The 23,319-nt window shown below is 30.9% G+C and overlaps 1 protein-coding gene across 1 annotated transcript in view; it reads left to right on the top strand.

The window, feature by feature from the left end:
• LOC134715321 (QRFP-like peptide receptor) overlaps positions 1-22,528 on the top strand; it is a 114,515-nt gene extending 91,987 nt beyond the window's left edge. The window contains exon 3 of the mRNA XM_063577431.1: positions 19,595-22,528. Coding sequence (XP_063433501.1) covers positions 19,595-20,283 — 689 coding nt within the window. The 3' untranslated portion in view covers positions 20,284-22,528. The remainder of the gene's footprint in view (positions 1-19,594) is intronic.
• The last annotated feature ends 791 nt before the right edge of the window (positions 22,529-23,319 follow it).

Here is a 23,319-nt window from a genome sequence, read left to right as displayed (position 1 = left end):
CAATGTTTACAAAAATAATCTTAAAATAATTTTTAAGCGCAGTTATTTCCCACAGGAATACCAAAAATTTGTTGAGAAAGACTTCATCCGATTTCATCAAATATGTTGTCAACAAGAAAGTCAAGCATACTGATCACTTTTTCTTCTGTGTAGTATTTTTACCTTTTTGCTCACTACTAACAAAATGTCGTATGGTATTTAAAATTAATAAATTAAAAGAGTATGCTACCATTTTTATATTGAAAACTGTTGTTGATCATTTCTTTAAGACGATATTCAATTTCTAATCTTTACATATTGTATAAGGACGTGTCTATTCAAGAATTTAGGTTTTCCTCTAAATGTGTATTGTTTACTTTTGGATCGCATTCCCATTATGTGTAACACTTTTTTCTTCTTCACGGAAGTGTGCGCATGAGTAGCCTAGGTTTGTCTTGGTTAACCACCTGATACAGTCGAGACCTAAAAGCCTACGTTGTAAACCGCTACTCTCGTATTAAAACCGAGACAATGGACCCCATCATTTCACAGAATACTTATTACAAACGTAGTGTTCGTTTGAAGAGTTTCCGAGTTTCCATATTTCCAAACTATATATCTTTTTGTCCACTGAAAGGTGTTTGCATGCAAGCTTTTTGAAAACAAAAAGTCCGTTAATCTATGAATTTTATGCAAAATTATCTTCTACAACTCTCATTACTTATATTAATTACATTGCCAATTGTGGGTATATAACTACACTTTATTACCATCATGGCCTAGAATAATAATTGCTCTATCAGTGTTGTATTCAAATACTATTTATATTAAGCTTAAATAAACTGTATATGACCCTGCCTTTGGTAAAAATAGTAAGAGCGGGTAATTGATGTCCTTGATCCAAAGACAAACCTAGAAAATTAAGTTGTAGCACGGAAGAGTTATTTAGCAGAGAAATGAAATTAAACTGTTTGGCAGCATTTAATGGTGCAATAATGTAATCATGAATTTCATTTCCAAGATATAATGTTTGTTTTTTTATAAACAATAATCAAATGCGACTTTTTTTTCTAACGAACAGGAAATTCAATTTCTATATTGACAAAGAACAAACTTATAGTAGTTACATGTTAAAGTGTAAAGTGATTTTATTTTATTTTTTATTTTTGAAGAATATCAACTTTTTTTTTATATTATGATTTTACTATCGGTTTTATTTATTTAACAATTATTTTATCTATCTTATAAGGTTTTCTGAACTTGTGATATTGCTATTTGTTTGATTTCAAATATTCTTTCTAGCCATGATATTGCTTTTGCGCTAATGCGGCGATAATCTGAAATCAAACAATACACCACCATTAAACATACATGTCAAATACTAGTTAAACTTAAGACATCTTTTCACAGAATTCAAAAATATAACTACTTCAAAAAACTGAATTTTGATTTCTAAATGTTCGCTTTGCAAAACGCTTATTGTATAAAGTATTTACGAGTTATTGAAAATATTATTAATCATAAAGAAAATAAATAATCTCACTTCATATTAGATATGAAGCTACTCAATCATGTCAAAAAAGTGTAATTTCATACACAATTTCAAGACTTTATTAAAGTTGTTATAAATGAATACATTTATATTAAGACACCTTCATTGAATTTATCTTAAGATTTATAACCTTTCAAAAAGAGAGAAGATATAAATGAACGCGGTGTATTTAAGTATAGTATTTAGGTGCTGCCGAATGGGGATACTAGACAAGAAGCCCGTTAAATGCAACATTCTGCTGTCAAAGAAATACATCTTGCATTACAGTCTACAACACTTTTAGAAACCTTTTTTTCTGTATTGAGACAGCAATGTATGTAAGGATCTTGGGAAACAAAATGTGTTTCATATGACATAAATTATGTTATAACTGTAATGATATGTCAGTTCTATCCTATTCATGTATGAACAAAACTACACAACCCTTTCCCAATTATTCTTAATAATCAAATGCGTAGAGTACAAAAGATTTCTGCAAAACTACTTCTAGCCGAAAATTAAATAAGATTTACTTTTTTTAAATAATTGATTTCCATTGAATGACATTAAATAAGGCATTAGTTTACCGAGTTTTTCCAATTATACTGATGCTATCGGTCATAAATAAATGAAAACAACACGTTTTAGAACTCATGCGTGCGAAGAAATATCTGTAAAATCAAATGTAATAATTTATCTATGAAAAGGAGTAGGTCCGGTAAGGGCCGATTTCGGCCTCAAATTTCAGGTTCATCTAACGAAAGTTTTTGGACACTTTTTAAACGCATAAGTGTCTATTAAAATTGATTCGTTTAGTTTATGTGAAGGATTTTAACTGATTCAGTCATTTAAAACGCTCTGATTCAAGCTTAAATATGAAAATCTATCAAATATGCCAAAAACCGTCACTTTTCAGATGTTTTTGTCAAAAATGAAAGTGGTGGCATCCGTGTTCATCCTTAAACTTTATATATGGTTTGTATAATCATCAAATACAACTTAAATTTTAATAAAATGAATGAACACGAATGCGGCCACTTTCATTGTAGACAATAACCGTTGAAGATTTCATTAATTTAGCATGACTAAATGATGCTAGAACGCGATATTTGTTCATTTTATTGTAAAAAAACAGCTCATATTTGTGTAGCAGAGGCATTTGCTTTCCAAAATATAGCTTAAGAATTACATTTTCACAATTTTGTAAAACCGCTATATTTTGGGGCCAAAAATGGGTCTTACTGCACCTACTTCTTTATATTTGTTTTGGTACCCGCAAATTGGGATAGAATCAACATTGGAAGATCTTCCTAAACCTGCAAAATCTATATTAGCTACGATTAAGACAAAGATCTTTTTTCTTCTTAGCTAAAACATGCATAATTGTTTTACATTTATATTCCTTATCGAAGAGAATAATGGTAGATGAAACGATAAACATTTATAAAACATTTTAGACAAGAGGAATACCAAACGAAAAGATGAAATGTTTTATAAATTTGAGAAAAGAGTAATAGAAGATTAAAAAAATCACATTTATAAACCTTTCACCAAAGAAAAATATTAGATGAAAAGATACACATTTGAAATGTAGATGATAAGATTAACCTTGGTTTTGGTTTTAAAATAGAGGAATCAAAGAGGAACATTTAAACCTTTGTAAGCCTTTTCGAAAACAAGAATAGTAGATGAAAAGTTTCACCTTGATATCTTTTAGCAAACAAGCATAGAAAATGAAAAGATCTTTTTATAGTTTTTTAGAAAACAAAAGGGTAAACTAAAAGATTCACCTTTGGATACCTTTAGAAAATCAGTTATGTTTGTTTTAAGTACAGATAAAGGCAACATTAATATACCGCTATTCAAAAGTCATAGCATCAACGATCACAAAGCGTTGCCATCATATTCTATGAAATTTCATTTTACCTTTAACTGTTGTTGTTTTTTTTTTAACTTGAAATCAATTTTATTTGGTTAAACATCTATTTGAATAAGGATTCGTTGTAAATAATATGTAGCAACATTTAGGAATCTTGCCATAATTGGTTAAAAAAAACTCCTTTCTGTGTCACAAGAACGAAAACACGTAAATCAATTATACGAAAACCACAGTCTCATTATTGACAATAATTGTGTTGATACATCATAGAAATAACCAATAATTTGACGATTTATGTGGATTAATTTGAAGTGTTCATCTTTACAGTGGTAGCAGCTTGTATTTAACCGTACCGGTTCAATAAATTCCCATGTTGACGGATAAATACAGCTTGCTGATAGATTTTGACATTTAGAATAACAAGGTTTGAAGCCAAACCAACGATTTATAATTCTGATAATGTTGAGTTTAATGATCCGTTAATATTTCAATATTGATATCCTTGAAATGGCATAATAACAATAAATAAATATAAAATATTTACTTCCATCGGTTGTTTAATGCATGTTGTTTTTTTAGTCGTTACAAATACTCCAAAAACCATTGTAAAATTCTTTTTCCAGTTGAAAAGTTTTAAAATAAGATAATTTTACTATTACCAGCAGTTTAACTCAGGGACTCTATCTAACTGTGATATACTAAGTAATCAAATATATGAGGTATGTTAATTCTGTAGCATTGCTATGGAAATCAAAACGGTTTGAATTGAAAATTCTGATATATCAGAGTATCACTATGATAAAAATGTAACATCAAATATGCATTACAAATTATGTCAGCAGGTCAAATCAACACAAAAGAACGATATGACAGTACTGGCAGTTACTGAAACTAGTTAAATGTCAAAAACAATTTATGATAAAAAAACATATCTCAACATCAGAGACTATAAAATCAACTAAAACACGTCCCAGGGATTCAGTATTTTAACGCTATTTACAGTCTAAGAAGACATGACTTGTGCAAGCCAAAATAAACGTATCAGCAGTAGGATATAAGATTTAACCTTATAATGAATATGTCAAATGTTGAATAGATAAAGAAATGCCTGAGTAGATATTTGAACGTGGATGTGTATTTATACTTATTTGTTGATGAGATAATATAATCTCGCTTTTCGTTGTTCACGAGTATAGTACCTTTTAACTTATATAGATTTATTTCGTCTTGATTTTTGTCCTTCCCTCTCTCATTTATTTTTTTTTTTTTTGGGGGTAGAAATTAAAAAAAAAGAGCTGAAATAAAGTTTGGGATGTTTAATTTTAACTGATTTTAGCGCTATAAAACCAGGTTAAATCCACCATTTTCTACATTTGAAAATGCCTGTATCAAGTCAGGAAGATGACAGTTGTTTTCCATTCGTTTTTTATGTGTTTTGTCATTTGGGTTTCCCATGTGATTAGGGACATTCCGATTTAATTTTCCCCTAAGTTGAGTGTTTTTGTGATTTTACTTTTTGATATCGAAAGAGTGATATGAGCAGGTGCAAACAGGTTGTATTGAAAGTTTTCATAACATCTTTCGACTTGTCTATAAAGATATGAATGTGTATTGGCCAATTTTGTATGATTTAAACATGTAATTTTTTCTGAAGTTAGATATATTTTTGAACTTATACTGTACAATACACACACAACATTGACAAAAAACAGGGATATAGTTTTGCATTTGCATAAACTGAGCTCTACATGAAATTTTTACGAAAGTCACTACTTTCAAATCACCTACTGAGTGTCTGAACCTAATGCAAAAGTGTTTAGTCAGTGAGGATATATCAGTTGTTCAAAATTAAAGTACAAGATTCAAATATGATATAAAGAAGGTCCAATTAAGCACATTTCCTTTAAAAGGGATACAAGAGATTTTGCGCATTGATTTTTATACTTTTCCTCAAATGTTTTCAATGTGCCTCTGAAAACTCAGTGGTTGTACTTGTTGTAAATTCGATGTTGTTTGTGATACGTAATGCAAGCAAATACACCTTTTGGACATATTAAAAATACGTTTCCTGTTATTTTAGCCTAGCGTCATTTGTTTAGCATTCATGGTTATTGGTTTGTAAACATCTTTAGTATTTTTCTCAACAAGGTTGAAGGGATAACCGGGATTAGAGGATGTACTTACACAGACTTTCACTAGAGAGAAAAAACAGACCGTCTAACTTCCTTGTTTCTTTCCATTTAATGAATACCTTTAAGACATTTCTGGTAGACTTATAAAATACAAAGAACTTATATTCGATTTAAACATAAAAATAAGGAGACCAACTGATTATATTTAACAGTGAATAAACATCCGGTTAAACCCCTTTAGGACAAAACATGTTTTTCAATGACGGACATTGTTAACGGAACAATTATGAAGTTAGTAAACATTGGTCTTACAATTCTAAATAAAACAAAATGTTTCAACTCTTAAGGTGGTACCCAACACTTTAACTAAAATTAATTTGGCTCCTTTAATTTTCATAAAATTTGGACAATGTATTTACTTTGACCCTTTAACAAAAATATAAAATTTCAAACATTTTGAACCAACCATTTTGTCAGACAAATTACACTGGTTATATAGCAGTTTGACAAACACCAATTTTGATCATTGAGAAGCCTAATATTCCCTTTACAACACAAAGTAATTCAAACGTTCAGCTGAATTTACAGAGTTATCTCCCTGTAGTGTTAGGTACTATCTTAAGTTTCTTTTTTTTTTGTTCACCAGACCCACAACAATGATGTTGTGAGTTAAAATCCGGCTTCATCAAGGCGTTCAATCTCAAATGTTAATTGGCTAGAACTGCCAGTTTTCCTTCCTTATGTCAGTGGTTTTCCCGGGGTTCTCCTGTATTACCAACTACTAAAACTGGTCGTCAATATTTTTCCAAGTGTGCAGAAAAGGGCGCTAAACACCAAATCAAAATCATTAAGGTCCGTGTAGTTTTATGTTACATCACAAGAATTCATTAATATGACGACATTCAAATTTATCTATCCTAAATGGTTATATTGGGTTTTATTTTTGCAGAAACTATCATTGTTAGAACAGGAGTACGGGTATATGTATGACACATACTTCATTCGATATGCATGTGACAATAAATAAGATGAATAATAATTTTATTGAATAGTTGTAGACATCAGACGACGAATTGAAGAATTATGCAACACTTACACAATTGTTTCTTTTCTTTCAATTGCCAAAACGTTTACTGCTTGCATAGCAAATTCTCGTCGAAATTACACGATCGCATTTTGCGTTAATTGCATAAGAACTCCATATAAGTCGGCTGCGGGATACTCGATGGTGTTGAAGGGATTACTTGCTGTTAAAATGAATTTAAACCCATAGTAATTGAAGAAAATCCAACCTTTATTTCTATAAATGTCTTTCTGAAAAGATAAACCCACGAAGAAATGTGACAACATATCTTAAAATCTGAACTAGGTATATAATATGTTGTATTTGTATAAAACCACATCATGGTTTAATAGCTTTTTCGTGACATCCTAATGTGTAACAATTAATTCGCGTATCCCTTTATAGCAACTCTTTTGATATCGAAAACATGTTTTAGATATATAATTTATAGTTGTCTGGTGGTTTAAACTCTGTATAGTTTATTATTAAAATAAAATCTCATTGAGTTTTTTTTTTTTATTTGTTTACCCAATATATGTGCTAGAATGTGCCAAAATTAACTTGATTTCATTTGAGAAGAAAATGTTGTATGGTGTAGGAAAACGTTATTATTGATTTTTCGCATATACATTTTTGTAATTGAAATTTCTTTGATATAAGATCTTCTATCTATAGGGAATAGGGATTATGAGGAAATGTTAACATTGTCTTTCATAACAACACACATACAAAGATTTGTTTGAGAGGTTATAGGGAGTAAAAAAATCTGAATTATTTTTTTTATCTTTTTTTTTTGTAATTATTTTATTTTTCAAGATGAAACATGTGAAATTACATAATACAGTATTATACACAAGGTATAAAAAGTTAATTAATACTTGTCAGATCGATTAAATCATAATGGTATAATAAGATATAAATATTACAATTAATTTTGTTAATTAAATGCTGCTAACAATTGCCACTTCTGATCCATTTTTATTTTTTGTGTAGGGGTTAAGAAAAATACAGAGTATTTTTCTATTGTAATCCAATACTTTAAATATTCTATCCCACCCTATCTTGTGGGCAATACACTCTTACATCTACATTTGTATATATAGTATTTAAATAACAACAAGATATTATTAACTGTTTTACTGTTGACAGAATCCTCAGACACACCTAAAATGACCTCTTTTGCACTAAAAGGCAAGAAGATTTCATAATTTCTAATCCAATCTATAATGCATAACCAGAAGTTTTGTGTTACATTACATTCCCAAAAAATGTGAAAAATATTTTCTTTAACTTCTGAACAAAATGTACATAGTTCAGTTTCTTTTAATTTACATTTATATAAAAAGGAATTACATGGTGAAATCCTATGAACAATCTTAAATTGAAAATTTTGTAAAAACGAATTTTTGGTTATAATGAAGGGCATGGAATAAATAGCATTCCAATCTTCAATCTGTAAATTTAAGTCTATTTCCCATTTGTTACGGGAAGAAAGAGATAATACTTTATTATCCTCCAGAAATAAATTATAGAAAAATTTCCAAGACTTAGGTTCTTTTTTAACTGTATCTACTAATTTATTTTCAATATTATCAAGTTTAGAACTACCTACTATCCTACTTTTCCATATATTTGGAATAGCACTTAAAATACCATAAAACTCTACAAAATTAGTATTGAAATTATACTTTTTCTCAAATTCTTCATATGAGAATAATGTATTATTATCTGACACCAGATCATTGATGAAAAATATGCAATTTTCAATATATTTACCCTTCAAAATCATCCTGCCATCCATTTTGATGTTTGGATTTAGCCATATGGACTGGGACAGAATATCGGTGTGGTTTTCAACTTTCAATTTATTTTTCAATTTTGAAAAATTAACCAGGATATCATGCCAAAATGGATTGACTTTTTTTGCTAAATAAAGCAACCCTTCCTTACTTAAATGTAAAATTTTGCCCCCCCCCCCCCCCCCCCCAAAATTTTTTGTATTTAACTAAGCAGCAAAACTTTCCAAGGAGAGTAATTTTGGGGGTCTAGTAATTTATACAGCCAAGACATTTTTACGCTATAACAAAAATGGTAAATATTAGGCATCTTAAGACCACCATCACAGTGTTCAGACATAACCACTGTTCTTTTCACTTTATCTGGTTTTCCTTTCCATAAAAAATTGAAAAATATATTTTGAATCTCCTTCAAAACCCCATCTGGAGGGTTAGGGATGACAGTCAGAACTTGAACCAGAATGGGAAGTGCTAAAGTTTTAATCACAACCACCCTCCCAATATATGTTAGTTCTCTATAAGCCCAAGTATTAAGAAGTGACTTGATACTGTTTATCTTGGCTGTAAAATTACATAGAGTCTTATCCCTTTTTGCAAGCTCAAACCATATACCTAATAGTTTGAACCTCCAAGAAAGGTTCCAAACAAGATTTTTTTCTGGTAAAAGTTTTTCCATACTACCCTTTTTTGACCCAATCCATATGGCCTCAGTTTTGTCAAAGTACACCTGAGTCCAGCACATTCTGAAAATTTATCAAACAAATTTAAACATTGATTTAGAGACTTTTGGTCCCCATCCAGGACAAGGGAAGAATCATCAGCATATTGACTCAATAAAAATTCTGAGTCATTAATAGTTACTCCAGCAACATCAGGGTCATTTTTAATAGCTGCACTGAGTAATTCCAAAACTAAAATAAATAGATAAGGAGACAGAGGATCCCCTTGACGAACCCCTCTTTTCAATGAAAAAAAATCTGAAATATATCCGTTGTTTAACACTGCACTAGAGGCATCACAGTAGCATGCCTTAATCCAACTTATAAATGTTTGATCAAAGCCATAAAACTGCAACGCCTCTAGTATAAAAGACCATTCGACCGTGTCGAAAGCTTTTTCAAAATCGACTAAAAGTAAAAGTCCAGGAATGTCGTTTTCCTCCATCTTTTCCATTAGATCATAAATAAATCTAGTACATTCACCTATGTACCTACCTTTAAGAAATCCTTTTTGTGTTTGACTTATTATTTTTACCAGCACCTTTTTTAGTCTATTTGCTAAACTTGCTGTAGCTATCTTATAGTCTACACACAAAAGTGTGATAGGTCGCCAGTTCTTTAAATAAAATTTTGACTTACCCTCCTTTGGTATACAAGTAATGAGTCCCTGCCTTTGTGTGATTGAGAACTTTCCATATTCTAAAGCCTCATTTAAACATCTTACCAATGGTATCTTAATATCATTCCAAACGAATTTATAGAATTCAACAGTAAATCCATCTATACCAGGTGATTTGGAATTCTTCATAAGTTTAAGAGAGGACAGACATTCCTGCATTGTCAAAAGTCCCTCACAGGAACCCACCTCTTCCTCATTCGGTTTTGTAATAAAAGGATTATCATGTTGAAGAAATGTGTCCCTGTGAGTTTCAAGTAACAATGGTTTACAACTAGTATATAATTTTTTATAAAACTGTTTTTGCTCATTTCTAATAGTACTAGGATCTGTTATCTCAGTCTCGTCCTCCAAAATAAGTTTGGGAATAATTTTTTCTGTGTAATGTTTTTTTTTCCAAATTACAAAAATAGTTACTTCCCTTTTCCCCCTCTACTTGCCATCTTGCCTAAGCTCTTGTAATTATGCCTTTTACATTTTTTTCCCTCAATATTTTTAATTTTAATCCCTTCCCTTTCTTGGTATACTGATGGCAAGTTATTCTCCAAAAGTTTTTCATCTAATAATGATATCTTATATAGTAAATCTTTTTCTTTTTTATTTCCTTCTTTTTTCTGGAAAGACGAAAAAGAGATTGCAGACCCACGGACATTCATCTTAATCATATCCCATAAAAGCTGATAGCTTATACTAAACTGTTTATCCTCTGTCTCAATATCCATAGATGGATCAGACTCATATTCTTCAATAACAGTTTTGATGTCCCCTTTTACTTTCTCAATAAATTCAGTTTCCCTTAAAAGACTGTTATTAAATTTCCATGTACCCTTCCCTATTATCTGACTAGAAAACTTTAAATTAATCAATACAGGAGAATGATCCGATCTATAACTTATTCCTATATCTGATGAAACTACAAATGCTTCTATATCTGATGTAATCATGAAGTAGTCCAAACGACTTTGTTTGTGATTTGGACCCCGCCATGAGTACCTTTTATCAAAAGGGTGCTGTTGGCGCCATATATCTAATAGATCTAGTTCATGCATTACCTCATGAATCTTGGCTTTTGACTGGGGGTTGTTTTCACTTCTATAATGTAATGTGTCCATGTCATAGTCTTGAACAACATTCCAATCTCCCGCTACTACATTTTTTTTTATCTTCAACGATTGTTTTGATTTATAAATTCTTTTCTAAAAGTGTTACCGCAGATTTCAAATGTTAAATCTTATTTCTATCGATATACACATTGAACGAACGGACTAACTATACTTATCCATTCGGGGAATGCCATAAATGTGTTAATGGGTAGATCAATATTATATTCAGCAAGTATCTACCTAACTTTATAAGCTCCTTCTTCTAAATTCATAATAAATCATTTTACCAATAGTCGACAGAAATAAGAAAATTCACCCCTGGTATTATTTAGGTTTTCGCAGATTGTTCATTCTTAAGTGTTTCTTGTTTTGTGCTTTGTGTTAACATTTTTTTGTCGAACTATCCTTCACAGTAAAGTTTTTATAACACCACGTAAACATTTCGCAAGCAGTGCTTTTTACAACTTTGCTGAATATTTGCTTTTGGATGCCTCTTGACTCATCTGATTGCAGATAAGTCCGATGTAGACGTTACACCCCTATGGCTAACCAAACTACACACCTGGTATCTTTGATGTATTTATTTTGAGTGTAGAAAAGGTTGGTGTATGAAATATGAGAACAGTAGGCTCATTTGTTGTACCACTCTCATACTTTCATGATAATATCAAAAATAACAATTGTCACAATAGATTTACTGCTTTGATCTTCCTTACGTACTTTTATAAAGTCATATCAATAGAATATAAAGTCTTTCATGTCGTCAAAGTGTCTGGCGGCTGATAGTAGAAACGTTTATACCTTAATATTTTACTTTGAAATCTAAATTTTTCTTCATGTGTGAGAGTACCTGCTTTCGTATTTTAAGATTACTAAACGATTGTTGCGTTTATTCGTTTTTTAATTTGTTATTTGTATTGTTTCTGTCATAAAAATGTATTAACAACGTACACAATATTATATTGTTTAGTACGTAATATGTGTTTTTGATGATGTGAGTTTAAATCTGAAATTAAAACCTTTCCATTTCAGAGCTGTTTCGTAAATGTTATGAAATCAAAGAATTACATCAAATAGCCTTCTGTTTATTAAAATATCATAATTAACATATGACTTTTAATATTGTTTTATTAATCTATTGATATAATTCAGTGTGAAGTAGAGCTGTATAATCAAGGCTTAGGAAAACGACAATTCTAAACCTCTTTGTTTAAGACCTTCATGATAAGAGATTACTAGAGAAACTTTTAAATCAGATTGAACATCTATAATATATGGTTAATACTTCAGTATTGATTTGCATTTGTGTGTTGAAAATATATGCAAAAAGTAAAATCACAAAAATACTGAACTCAGAGGAAAATCAATACGGAAAGTCCATAATCACATGGCAAAATCAAATAACAAAACGCATCAAAAACGAATAGACAAGAACTGTCATATTCCTGACTTGGTACAGGCATTTTCAAATGTAGAAAATGGTGGATTAAACCTTGTTCAAACATGTCTGAATATGTAAATTTATTTAAAATATATTCTTTATCTCGTTTTGCTTCGTGTACACATTGTGACTTAGATTGGGAGTTGTCTAATGTGCACTTATAACACATCTTATTTTCATTAGATGCCAGTCGGTTTGGTGGGTGTTATACTCATTATGACTGTGCTACTATATGGCTTTTATAGCTTCTTAATTAGAATAACACCTTCCAAATCTGTATGTATTATATGATATCACACATTGATTTTTGGATTGCATCTTCTCTTTCTTGTGTCTTACCTAAAACAGAATAAGCAAAAGCGAATTCTTCAATTTTGTTTTGTCTTTCACGTCAAGACTGCATGTAATTCGTTTAGAGTATTACATTAGGATTTAAAGTGTTTATCTCAATTGTTGCACAGAAAACAAATTTCAAAGGAAGACAGATACTTTTATTCTTGCTTGTTTGACTTTTGAATTGTAGAAATAATACTCAATGTTAAAAACATCAAAATCAGACGCGCTTTTATTCTACAAAAGACTCACCAGTGACACTCGTATAAGAGATTACCTTGGCCGTATTTGGCACAACTTTTTTGAATTTTGATCCTCAATGCTCTTCAACTTTGTACTTGTTTGGCTTTATAAATATTTTGATATGAACGTCACTGATGAGTCCTATGTAGACGAGACGCGCGTCTGGCGTACTAAATGTTAATCCTGGTATCTTTGATAACTGTATGAAACAGTTAAAAGGGCTAATAAAATACGATATCGAAGAGCATTTTAATTCCAAAGATTTTGCTCAATGCTGCTAATGAGGCTAATGCAGTCCATTCTTTGAGCTTACATTCTTTAGTATTTCGAATGATTCAAAGTTTAATGAACAATAAATACATAAGTTTGACCATATCAATGACAGTTAATGTCAGCAAAGCAGTCCTGACTACAAAGTTGGAAATACTCTCGGTCCTTCTTCTTTGAAATTTGTTATCTCGTCGGCACTCAAACAACATCTCTTTAACGTATATAGAGGTCATATCACAGAAATTTAACAGTAGTTCAATGTTGACATGGTATCCGAAGCTCTGAATGACCTCTAGTCTACAAATATGAATGGTTTACCTTGAAATACTACCCGAAATTTGCCATTTATACCAAATTCCCAACTTATGACCGACAATATTAAGTCATAAAGTTATAAGTTAAAATACCACCATTCGGTGCGCGGTTTGGTTGCGTTCATATTTATCAACCTTCAGACTTAAACAGTAGACACATGTATATAATATACATGTATCATACGCTCTGTAATTCCTCTTGTCTTAGTTTCAAATATGAAGGAATAATTTTTAAAAGACTACCCCATCTTCCCATCTTATGACCAACAACATAAATTCATAAAGTTATAAAAGACCACCACTCTCTGCAACATGACTTGAAATTTCCTGCTTGTCAATCTTTTGCTTAGTATATATTCTCTACAGATTTCCGTCAGTTTTCATTTCATTAATATAAAATCAATAAATATATTACATCATTTTCGATTCTAATTTCTCAAGTGACTTCCATTTAACTTTTTCCTAACATATGGTACGAACTTTAATAATTGTAAGATGCTTTAGGACAACCAAAAAGAAATTGCATTTTGCATAACAGAACGTGTATTATCATCTAAGAGATAAAACGAATGAATACTAAACCATACTCGAATATAGAGATGAAAAAGGAAGGCTCTTGATCTTTGATGATATAGTCCTTCATCCTCTATTATTGTTTATCAGAGACCATTACTAAAACAAATTATTATGCTAAAACAAAATTACCGAAAACAACTGTAAGCAGATAGCACCAATGCATACCTGCTATCCCATTATTTGTATAGATCTTGTTTTCTTTGCTGATTGAAAACCCCAAAAAATATTCTCTGTATAAACCATAATATAAAAGGCTATGCAAAATGCCATTATTTGCTTATGACTCTATGAATCTTGTATTGAAATGCAGTACTTGGTTTGGATGAGTTGTGAATTAAATTACCGAAGGGTTAGCTATAGAATGGACGGATATACGTCATATTTGTAATGTCAAAAACATTGTTGTCGTAATACAGCTTTTAAAATTGATTCCCTTGTTATTTCCTATATTATTTCACTTAGATTAAATGGATTGTATGTCTTAGCCAGTAATTTGGCATTTACGATGGTTTTGTCCGAGAATGGCTTGGTTTATTCACGACGACGTATATTTACGTCACCCATGATGAGACGCAAGATTTGTAGACGCAGAATGTTATAATTGGTTTCCCTTTACTGTTTGACAGAATCAATTTATCATGTCACATCCAACTGACAAATTTACGATAGGCCTATCATCTCATCAGCTCTGCTTTACTAATATGACTTGTAAGTGAAAAATAGTGCTTTGTTGTGTCTCTATAACTGTTTATGTCCTTGGAAGGTAATATTGTAAATTCAGCTTTGTATTTCATCCACTGAACGTTTTTACAGACTCTCTGTTCAATATTTGATAAGCTATTATTTAGCTATGAACAGAACATAATGTCACCGACCGTGTAAGGGCTTGCTGTATAGGCAGTCAACGTCGTTAAAAAACTTACATTTGTTGTATGTCATAGGTCTGCAAGTTGTGTTTTAGGTTTTAGTTTTTCGGGTGAAAGAATTTAAGGAGAAAACAGCAATTTTTAAGAAGGATAACATAACTTATAAACACCATGCACTTGTATATAGTCCATTTGTACAGTCGCTGGTCTGAACTCTAGTCAAAAAGATCATCAAAAAAATAACGATGACTTGAAATATCTCTTAACCATTTTTTTTTTTATTTCTTGTAACCTGTCTCTGTTTCTCAACTCACATAGATCGACGGATACCAATCAAAGTACCAATCTGCCCCTTATATTTGTTTGTCGTGTTTAAGGTTTTTAAACGGTTTAAATTAATTCAAAGTTGAAACGAGTGAAGGTTTGTGCTTGCAAAGTAAGAGACTATTCCTACAAGATCTTCTGACCCTCCCGATTACATGAAATACATCCTGCGTAGTTCTTGTATCTTTATAACGGTTTGCTATGTTCATATTTGACTAATGTTTGTCTTCTGGGTCATTTTGTGGTAAACAAGGGAGTTATCAGTTTATTTTCGACCTATAGGTTAAAATATTTCTCAGGTATCTGACGTCACTATGTTACGCACTTTAATTCACAAGCCGGAGTTAAACAATCCCAATTCTGTTCATTCCTGATGTCGTCTGTTTAATACCTCGGTGTATGAAAGAACAATAGAACATTTCTAAATTAGAATTTTAATTTCGTATTGGTAAAGGTTTCCGAAACAGTCTGCTTGTCGAAAATATACATGGCTCTCTGTTTTACCACGCTCGTGCTTCTTCTGCAACATTTTTTGTTTTGTTTTTGTCATGCACGGAAACATATTGTATATCAAATACCCAGCAATTATAACAAAGAAGTATAATTCATATCTTTATAAGTAAAGCCCAGCATTTGTTTAACTATTGTTTGTCAAATATTGGTTTTGTTCGTTTTTGGAAATTTTCTATTTCGGATATTTTTCTCTCGGTTGTAGCTATTTTGAAATTTTTATCATCCAATCCTGTACAGTTGTATGAAAACCGTTTGATGCATATTTATTTGATTATTTAGGCTTTTTTTTTTACCTAAACTAGTACATTAGTTATGCACTGCAACGGCTTTTTTATTTGGAATTAATCAGACAAGACTGAGGCTGAAATATTAAATAAAAAAATCTGTTAGCCTTTTAGTCGTCTGTTAGACCAATAACTGCAGTAAATTCAGTAGAGTTCAGACAATTCGCTTGCGTTCATTTAATATATATTTGTAGTATATTTATTGAGTGGTCTGTAAACTGATATCCGCTTGTATTACGCTTTACTATGAACAAAGTGTAATGGTCAGCCGAGAACCAACTTTAAAATCGAGTGGTCAGATACTGTAATATATATGTGTAAAACAATAAGTAATGAATGCTTAGCAAAATGATTGAACAGTGCTGGATGTTCGCCAAGAAACCCTTGTACACTTTACCAAAAAGAGTTAAGATATACCAAAGGATCAATTTGTCTTTTCAGAATCTAACAGAACTATGGCTGATCTTATTGTTCTTATATCAAGATGTTATTTTTCACTTTTTCTCGTACAGAATAAAACTATTTTTGTTGATTACAAAATTGTTTTTTCCTCAAAATATAAAGCGCATGAGAATACTACCACAAAGAACTTTTATATATATTTCTTGAAGCTTTAATTATTTTTTTACTTTCAAAAAGATTGTACCGAGAATAGTTATTGATAGGGATAATAGTAGCGTTACTCATTACAAAATATGATGTTAATCCGATTGTCTTATAAAAGTGCAAAAGATGTTATGACTAGCTGTATTCTTCATGTCATGATTTAAGTTTTCTACTTATATTTTACAAAAGGCATAGAGCCTCCTTGATTATTTGCAAATACCGTACAGCAGAGATTCTTTATATAAGTGCGTAAAAATATCGAATTTTTTATGAACTTTTATTAAATTCCAAGGTTAGTTTTTCCGATAATTATTTTAATCAGATATATGCCAGGAATACAATGTATATTATGTTACTTCTACTTCCTAAGGTTTTTAATAGTTTTTCATCTTCAAATCCTTACTAGTATTCATTCTTTTTCCTAGTAACACTTGTGCATCCTTCATTGAAAATATCATAGTTAAACACTACGGTTAGTTTGATTAATAAAAAAAATGAAAATTGAAACCTTGATGCGTTGGTGAAATGAACGCCACATTTTATGGGAAGCAAGATATGAGCAAGTGCCAAAATTTCGTAAAAGTAGTCACTATGTTAAGTTGAACCTCGAACTTCATGACACCGTATTGCAAGTGGTAAGGGGAATTTATTCAGATACTGGATGCATGACAAAATGTGTACAAACTTTAAGACAAATAGTCATTCTTCTATCAAATTTGAATTGAGAAACGTTTCGTCAACAAGCATCGAGTGCCACACATGCCAAAAAGTTGTTGCCAAGTACATTTAAGTTAATAAATTCCTTGGTTAAAAGATTAATCAAATTTTTAAATAGATATATATAAATTTAACCAACACAATCAAGCGAAGACCAGAAATGAAGCTTTGCAAAATGTCTGACAACATATAAGACAATGCGTATAACATGCGTGATAGACAATCATAATAAGTTACTTAGTACACGATATTATTGATATCATTGCCTGTTAAAAGCCTTCCGGATAGGAATCTTTTATACTAGCAAATGAGTGTAAATTACTCTACTAAAGCAAGAGAAATGAAGCATTACAATGTCTTATTCTCAAATGTATAAACACATTTCAACAGCTAGAACTGACCTTCAACTATATTACGAAATACTATTTAAAACCTTAAGTATTATAGCTTTGAAATACGAATATAGTCATATCATTTGAATTGTTTTGACATTGTCACTGCACAAAAACTGATAAACGAGATTTGTACTATTTTTATAGGTTTTTTTTTCTTTTTTTCTTTTTTAAGATTGATCAATTTCACATTCACTGATGACGTCTTCGTGTTCGTCCTTAATTAGTATGGTATAAATTAATGTACCTTTCATGTCGTTATAGCCAGTAATATGTCATTCATGTGTTACAGGAAGATATAAAAAGTGGAGTCTAAGATTAAAACCGAAAATAGAATACTGATTAACAAATAAAATAAAAACAATTTATTTTCTTTCGTGGCATTAATTTTTGTCCTTGGAAACGTTGATTAAAAAATAATAAAATAAAAAAAACGGCATTACAAAAACAAACAAAATTCTAAATCCTGGATATGGCATCGATATATCGGAAATATCTTTCACATGTAGACGGTATACATATTTACTTGTCGTTTCCCCTGTTTAAGCGGCTCGAATCAGGTAAAGAGTTATAATACCTGTTGGCTGCCTTGTGTTATTTTTAATGTAAACATACAAAACACCTGGATCACTCACCTCCAGCTAATAGTCAAATTAAAGAAGTGCATGCCTAAGGTCCTAAATGAGGTAGACCTATTGATTATCAAGCAAATAAAACTTCAGCGGTGTTTATATCTTTTTTTTCTTTTTTTAATCAAAATGATTGTTGACACCGAATTATCATTTCAATATTTCGCTTTTATTCATGTTTAAAACAAAAAAAGTTTTGAACTTTCTTTTGATTACACATTTTACTAACTACTGTCTTGAATGGTTTATTCAAATAACGACATTGAAGTTTAGTTGTTTGATTGGTGACTAAAATGTATGTTCAACTAAATTGTATTAATATACATGGAAAGATCATATAGCTCTAAACATTTGTACGTATATAAACATCCCTGGCTGCAAATTTTCGAGCATTCCTGATTATAGCAAATCTATAAAAGCGCGTCAGACCCACTGAATTTATAAAGTGTTATTTTCATTCATGCGTATCGTATGATGGTGGAAGTGTTTAACCTAGACTGGCTATTCAGCCCTCGGTCGGTATCGTATCTTATATGCATTTCTTTATAATATAATTTATTTTGGATGTAATACGTCTTCTGATTTGCTGACAGTATTTTATCTATCAGCTCGTAGACATAATTTTGTCATGTGACCGTGACGTCGTCAGCGGATTTGTCTTGATCAAATCAAGTTTTGAATGGAATTTAGAATAAAATTAGAAGGAATGACTGTAATACGTGTTCTGTATATTCGACATAACATTAAAAATACGGTTCACACTTTTAAATAACACGCTCTTCGGGTTAATTAGTGTGGGCCTCATTTTTTATGTTATTTCTTCATAGACATAAAAACAAAAAAATATTACAGTGATTCCTTAAAAAAAAAGATGTCAGTGTTAAATTTGTTTACTTCGCCTAATATTTTGCATTGCAGTAATAATTAGTCGGAAAAACATCATACAGGGCGTAAATATTGTAAGAATTAAGTTTTTACGTTGAAATACATGACAACTTGTAACCGCTCAAACCCAAAATCTTGCTTGCAGGAAAATAATTGATAATTACCGGTAATTACCTTTATAAAACATTGACAGACTTAATCCTAAACCAGAAGCATTTTGTAAAATTGTATTTAAATGATTGAAAGAATTAATACGAATGCCGTCTCTTTGCCGAATTCACCATACTTACTTTTATTCATGATCATTCTGTTTTATCTTTCAGGAGTAGCAGTTGCTGTCAGTGTTTATTCTCTAACAGCAATGAGCATCGACAGATATTTGTCTATTCAAAATCCGATGGCATCAAGAAAATTCATGACAAAGCGACAATGCCTGATCATGATCGCAGCCATGTGGATTATATCAGTCTTGTTTATGGGTCCATTGCTGTACATTAAAACGGTCGACACTATTGAATTGGATAGCTTGCCGTCTGTCGACTTTTGCATCGAACAATGGCCACAAGAGCGAGATCGTAAAGCATACGTTTTGTTTTTATTGTTTGTGGTATTTCTTATTCCCGGTGTAACTCTGGCCGTCTGTTACTCGCATGTTGGACGCGCCCTCTGTTCAAAGGACATGACACGTGAAGGGTCTGATACAAGTACACGTGGATTGTTTTCCAGGAAGAAAGCTGCCCGAATGATCATTATTCTCATCATTGTGTTCATGTTGTGCTGGTTGCCTTATAACATTGCGTCTCTTGTATCTGATTTGTCAGATGACTTTGTCCTTATCCTCCTTTTCTTCACATTATGGCTTGGACATGCACATAGTGCTATCAATCCTGTCATGTTTTGGTTGTTGAACAGGCGTTTTCGGGAGAAAGTACGAGTTTTGGTCAAATCTGTCAAAAAGAATACATTCTCCTGTACCTCAACCAGTAGCATGTCTTTGCCAGCCTACGTATAGAACACTTAGTGAGGACAGTATATTTAGTAAAGGTGATCTTTACATGTTAAAACAATCAAAATTCCTCTAAATTTGTGTTGTTTGTGACAGATGTTATTCAATACTTCCTTTCGAAATATTACATGTTATGATGTTGAAAAAATATATATGGTATGATTACGGTTCAAAATCTTGATCAACAAGCAAATCAAGAAATTGAAAAGGTTAATCTATAAATTAATCATAAGAAAAACAAATTCCTTTGCGTTTAAATTTAAATTCACATAAAATTTCTTTAAATCATCTTTCACGATGGACATCGAAATTTACGTACATATTCAAATATCTACGAAACTTTACGACTGTTCCATATATATATATAAGTTAACTTATTTCGTATGACAGAGATTGCCCTTTTTTCATATAAGAAACATTTAGGTAATACGAGTAATATAATCATGTAGCCAATGAAAGTTCATTATTTGATTGAAGATTTAACAGAAAAAGATAACTCTTGAAGTTTATACACATATGATCTCCCGATAAGCTTTAGCGAGTTGTTTAACCAAACCCACCAGAACATTTGTCAAATATTTATCAACAAATACAAACTCTTTACAATAATAGAACAAATGTACAACTATTCATGTTAATGTCTAAGTCTTTCTCAATAATTAACTTGAATGGAACTTTAGATCGCAATGTGCTGTCATTAAGCTTGAATCATAATTCCAATGTATCGATAATTTATGATATTCTATTCGGGAACGATTCTTTGCAATTGTGTGCTATCAATTCCAACTTTTTCTATTCTTTTTTTAACATGTTAATTATATTTTGACTACAGCCCAAAAAAGGACCGTTTGACAAATAGGAAATATCAGTGAAGAACCTTAAAGAACTTTTTTCGAGATCAGAGTATGTTTTGTAAAATTTCTACCCGGTTAGATAGATATGCCTTATATATTTTTTATACAAGTGTCAATGAACTCCAATTGTAATTTAAGAACTTGTTTTATATATTTTATAATCCATAAACTGAAGGTGCTACAGTAAATGTAAATGTTTTGAGAGTAAACAGGTCAGCCAAATGTTTAATAGAAATTCATACAGTATTTCGAAAGTATAAACGATTGAAGTGTGACTGATAGGGGAATCTGAATTTCTGTAGGGTGTTCTTGTTCTTATGTTATACTTTTTATCGCTATTTTGTGCATTTTACCTTTGATCTTTTTGTGTGATAATGTTCATATCATGCTTCTCGCTTGATATGGATAAATTATCGCTAGAAACTAAGGAGGCCACGTGGCGTTGCTAACGAAATTGACATTGAAATTGACAACGTCGTCATAGATAAAATAGCGATAAACAGATTATCATTGGTCATCTCAACTCGATTGCTTTTCTCGCTTTCGCTGTACCAGCTCAAGCGAGAAAATCAATCTCGTTGGGATAATCAACGATAATCTATAATTCTATAGCATCTTAAATGCCGATAACGACGTGTTCAAAAGATAAAACTTTAGTGGCATTGAAAATGATAATACAACATACTTTGTTTTGTGTATTTTATTGTGACTTTGTTGTGAAATGTATTAATTTAAAAACCATGCAGTAAATGTAGCAAATTACTCGACAACATATAGGTATAGTTCTGACATTTGTTAGTAATACGATTAGGTGTTAAATTTATTCTGGTCGGCGATTTTGATTATTTACAATTTCTCGTAGTTGTCAAAAAAGTATTTTAATTTTTGAAATAGTACGTTTAAGTGACTTGTGGAGAACAATTAAACATATAAAAAAGACACAGGAATTTATATGGTTACATTGTAAACTGTTTATGTGAGCAAATTAGGAGGCGTAATCAGCTGATAGAAACCGTGTTATCATTTAAAAACTTTAACCATCCAATAAAATAGTAACATCATGTGCCTGTCATACAAGTGAGAAGTTTTGCTATTTATAAAACCAGATTTAATCCACCATTATCCACATAAGACAATGCCTGTACCAAGTCAGGAATGTGTCAGTTGTAATGCATCCGTTTGATACGTGACTTTTATTTTTGAATTTTCATCGGAGTTCAGTATTTATGTGATATAACTTTTTTCCTATTGAAAGAATAAAATGCCAATCAAATAGAATCATAAGAAGTGTAACAATATTCATAAAATCTTATAACGATTCCATAGTTTGAGGTGTTTAATGCCGAAAGTGCTCGCTTAAGTAGATTCTCTGTAACTAAATTAAGGTTAAAACATTTTTTTTAAAAAGTTGTACATGTCTGATTGTCAAGCAATGAGACAACTCACTATAAGATACCAAATGACATCGAGGTTATTTGTATGTTATTTCATTCCAACATTTACTGAGCACGAAAGTCTTATTCCTTTTTCCACTTTCCGTCAGCGTGTAGATGTACCTTATTATTTAGATAGTAGATGCTATTGTTTATCGACATTTGTATGACTAAGCCTACTTTTGAAGGTCCAGACATTTTCCGGAAAACAAGTATTATTTTAGATAAGTTAGATGTCGAAACAGTTATCTAAATTTAGAAATGTTGTTTATTCCTTTACAATAACTAACTGTTGTTTAAATAGTTTTTCTATATTAGAATTTTTTTGAATATTTTTTGTTAAAAAGGGTATCAGTATGAAACTAGTATAAAGATTGTCTCATGAATGCAAACCACTAAATATATAAGTTAAAAATGACCAGGGTTTCAACAGCAAAATTGACTCCTAATAAGTGATTTGATAGTAAAATCAACAATGTATTTATTGTTTAAGCAAACGATTAAACAATTAAAAGATAATTAAAATGTAAAAAAGAAATATATTTTATTAACTTGTGGAACAAATAAACAGACACAGTTTTAGTTCGTAATAACTCATTTATTTCCTTTTTCTCTAGGGGAATTCATCTCGCAGTTTTTGGTTTTAAACCAGACAACCTTCTTATATGATTATGTGACAAAATTAGACCTTTTTGATGGAATTGTATTTTATAGTTTATGCTTTGGTAGATTGCTGGTTTTGTTTATTTCATTTT

Source organism: Mytilus trossulus, chromosome 4 (genome assembly GCF_036588685.1).
Source record: "Mytilus trossulus isolate FHL-02 chromosome 4, PNRI_Mtr1.1.1.hap1, whole genome shotgun sequence".
Taxonomy (NCBI): Eukaryota; Metazoa; Mollusca; class Bivalvia; order Mytilida; family Mytilidae; genus Mytilus; species Mytilus trossulus.
Note: the sequence above shows the minus strand (reverse complement) of the source record. Positions and strands in the feature narration are given on the sequence as shown.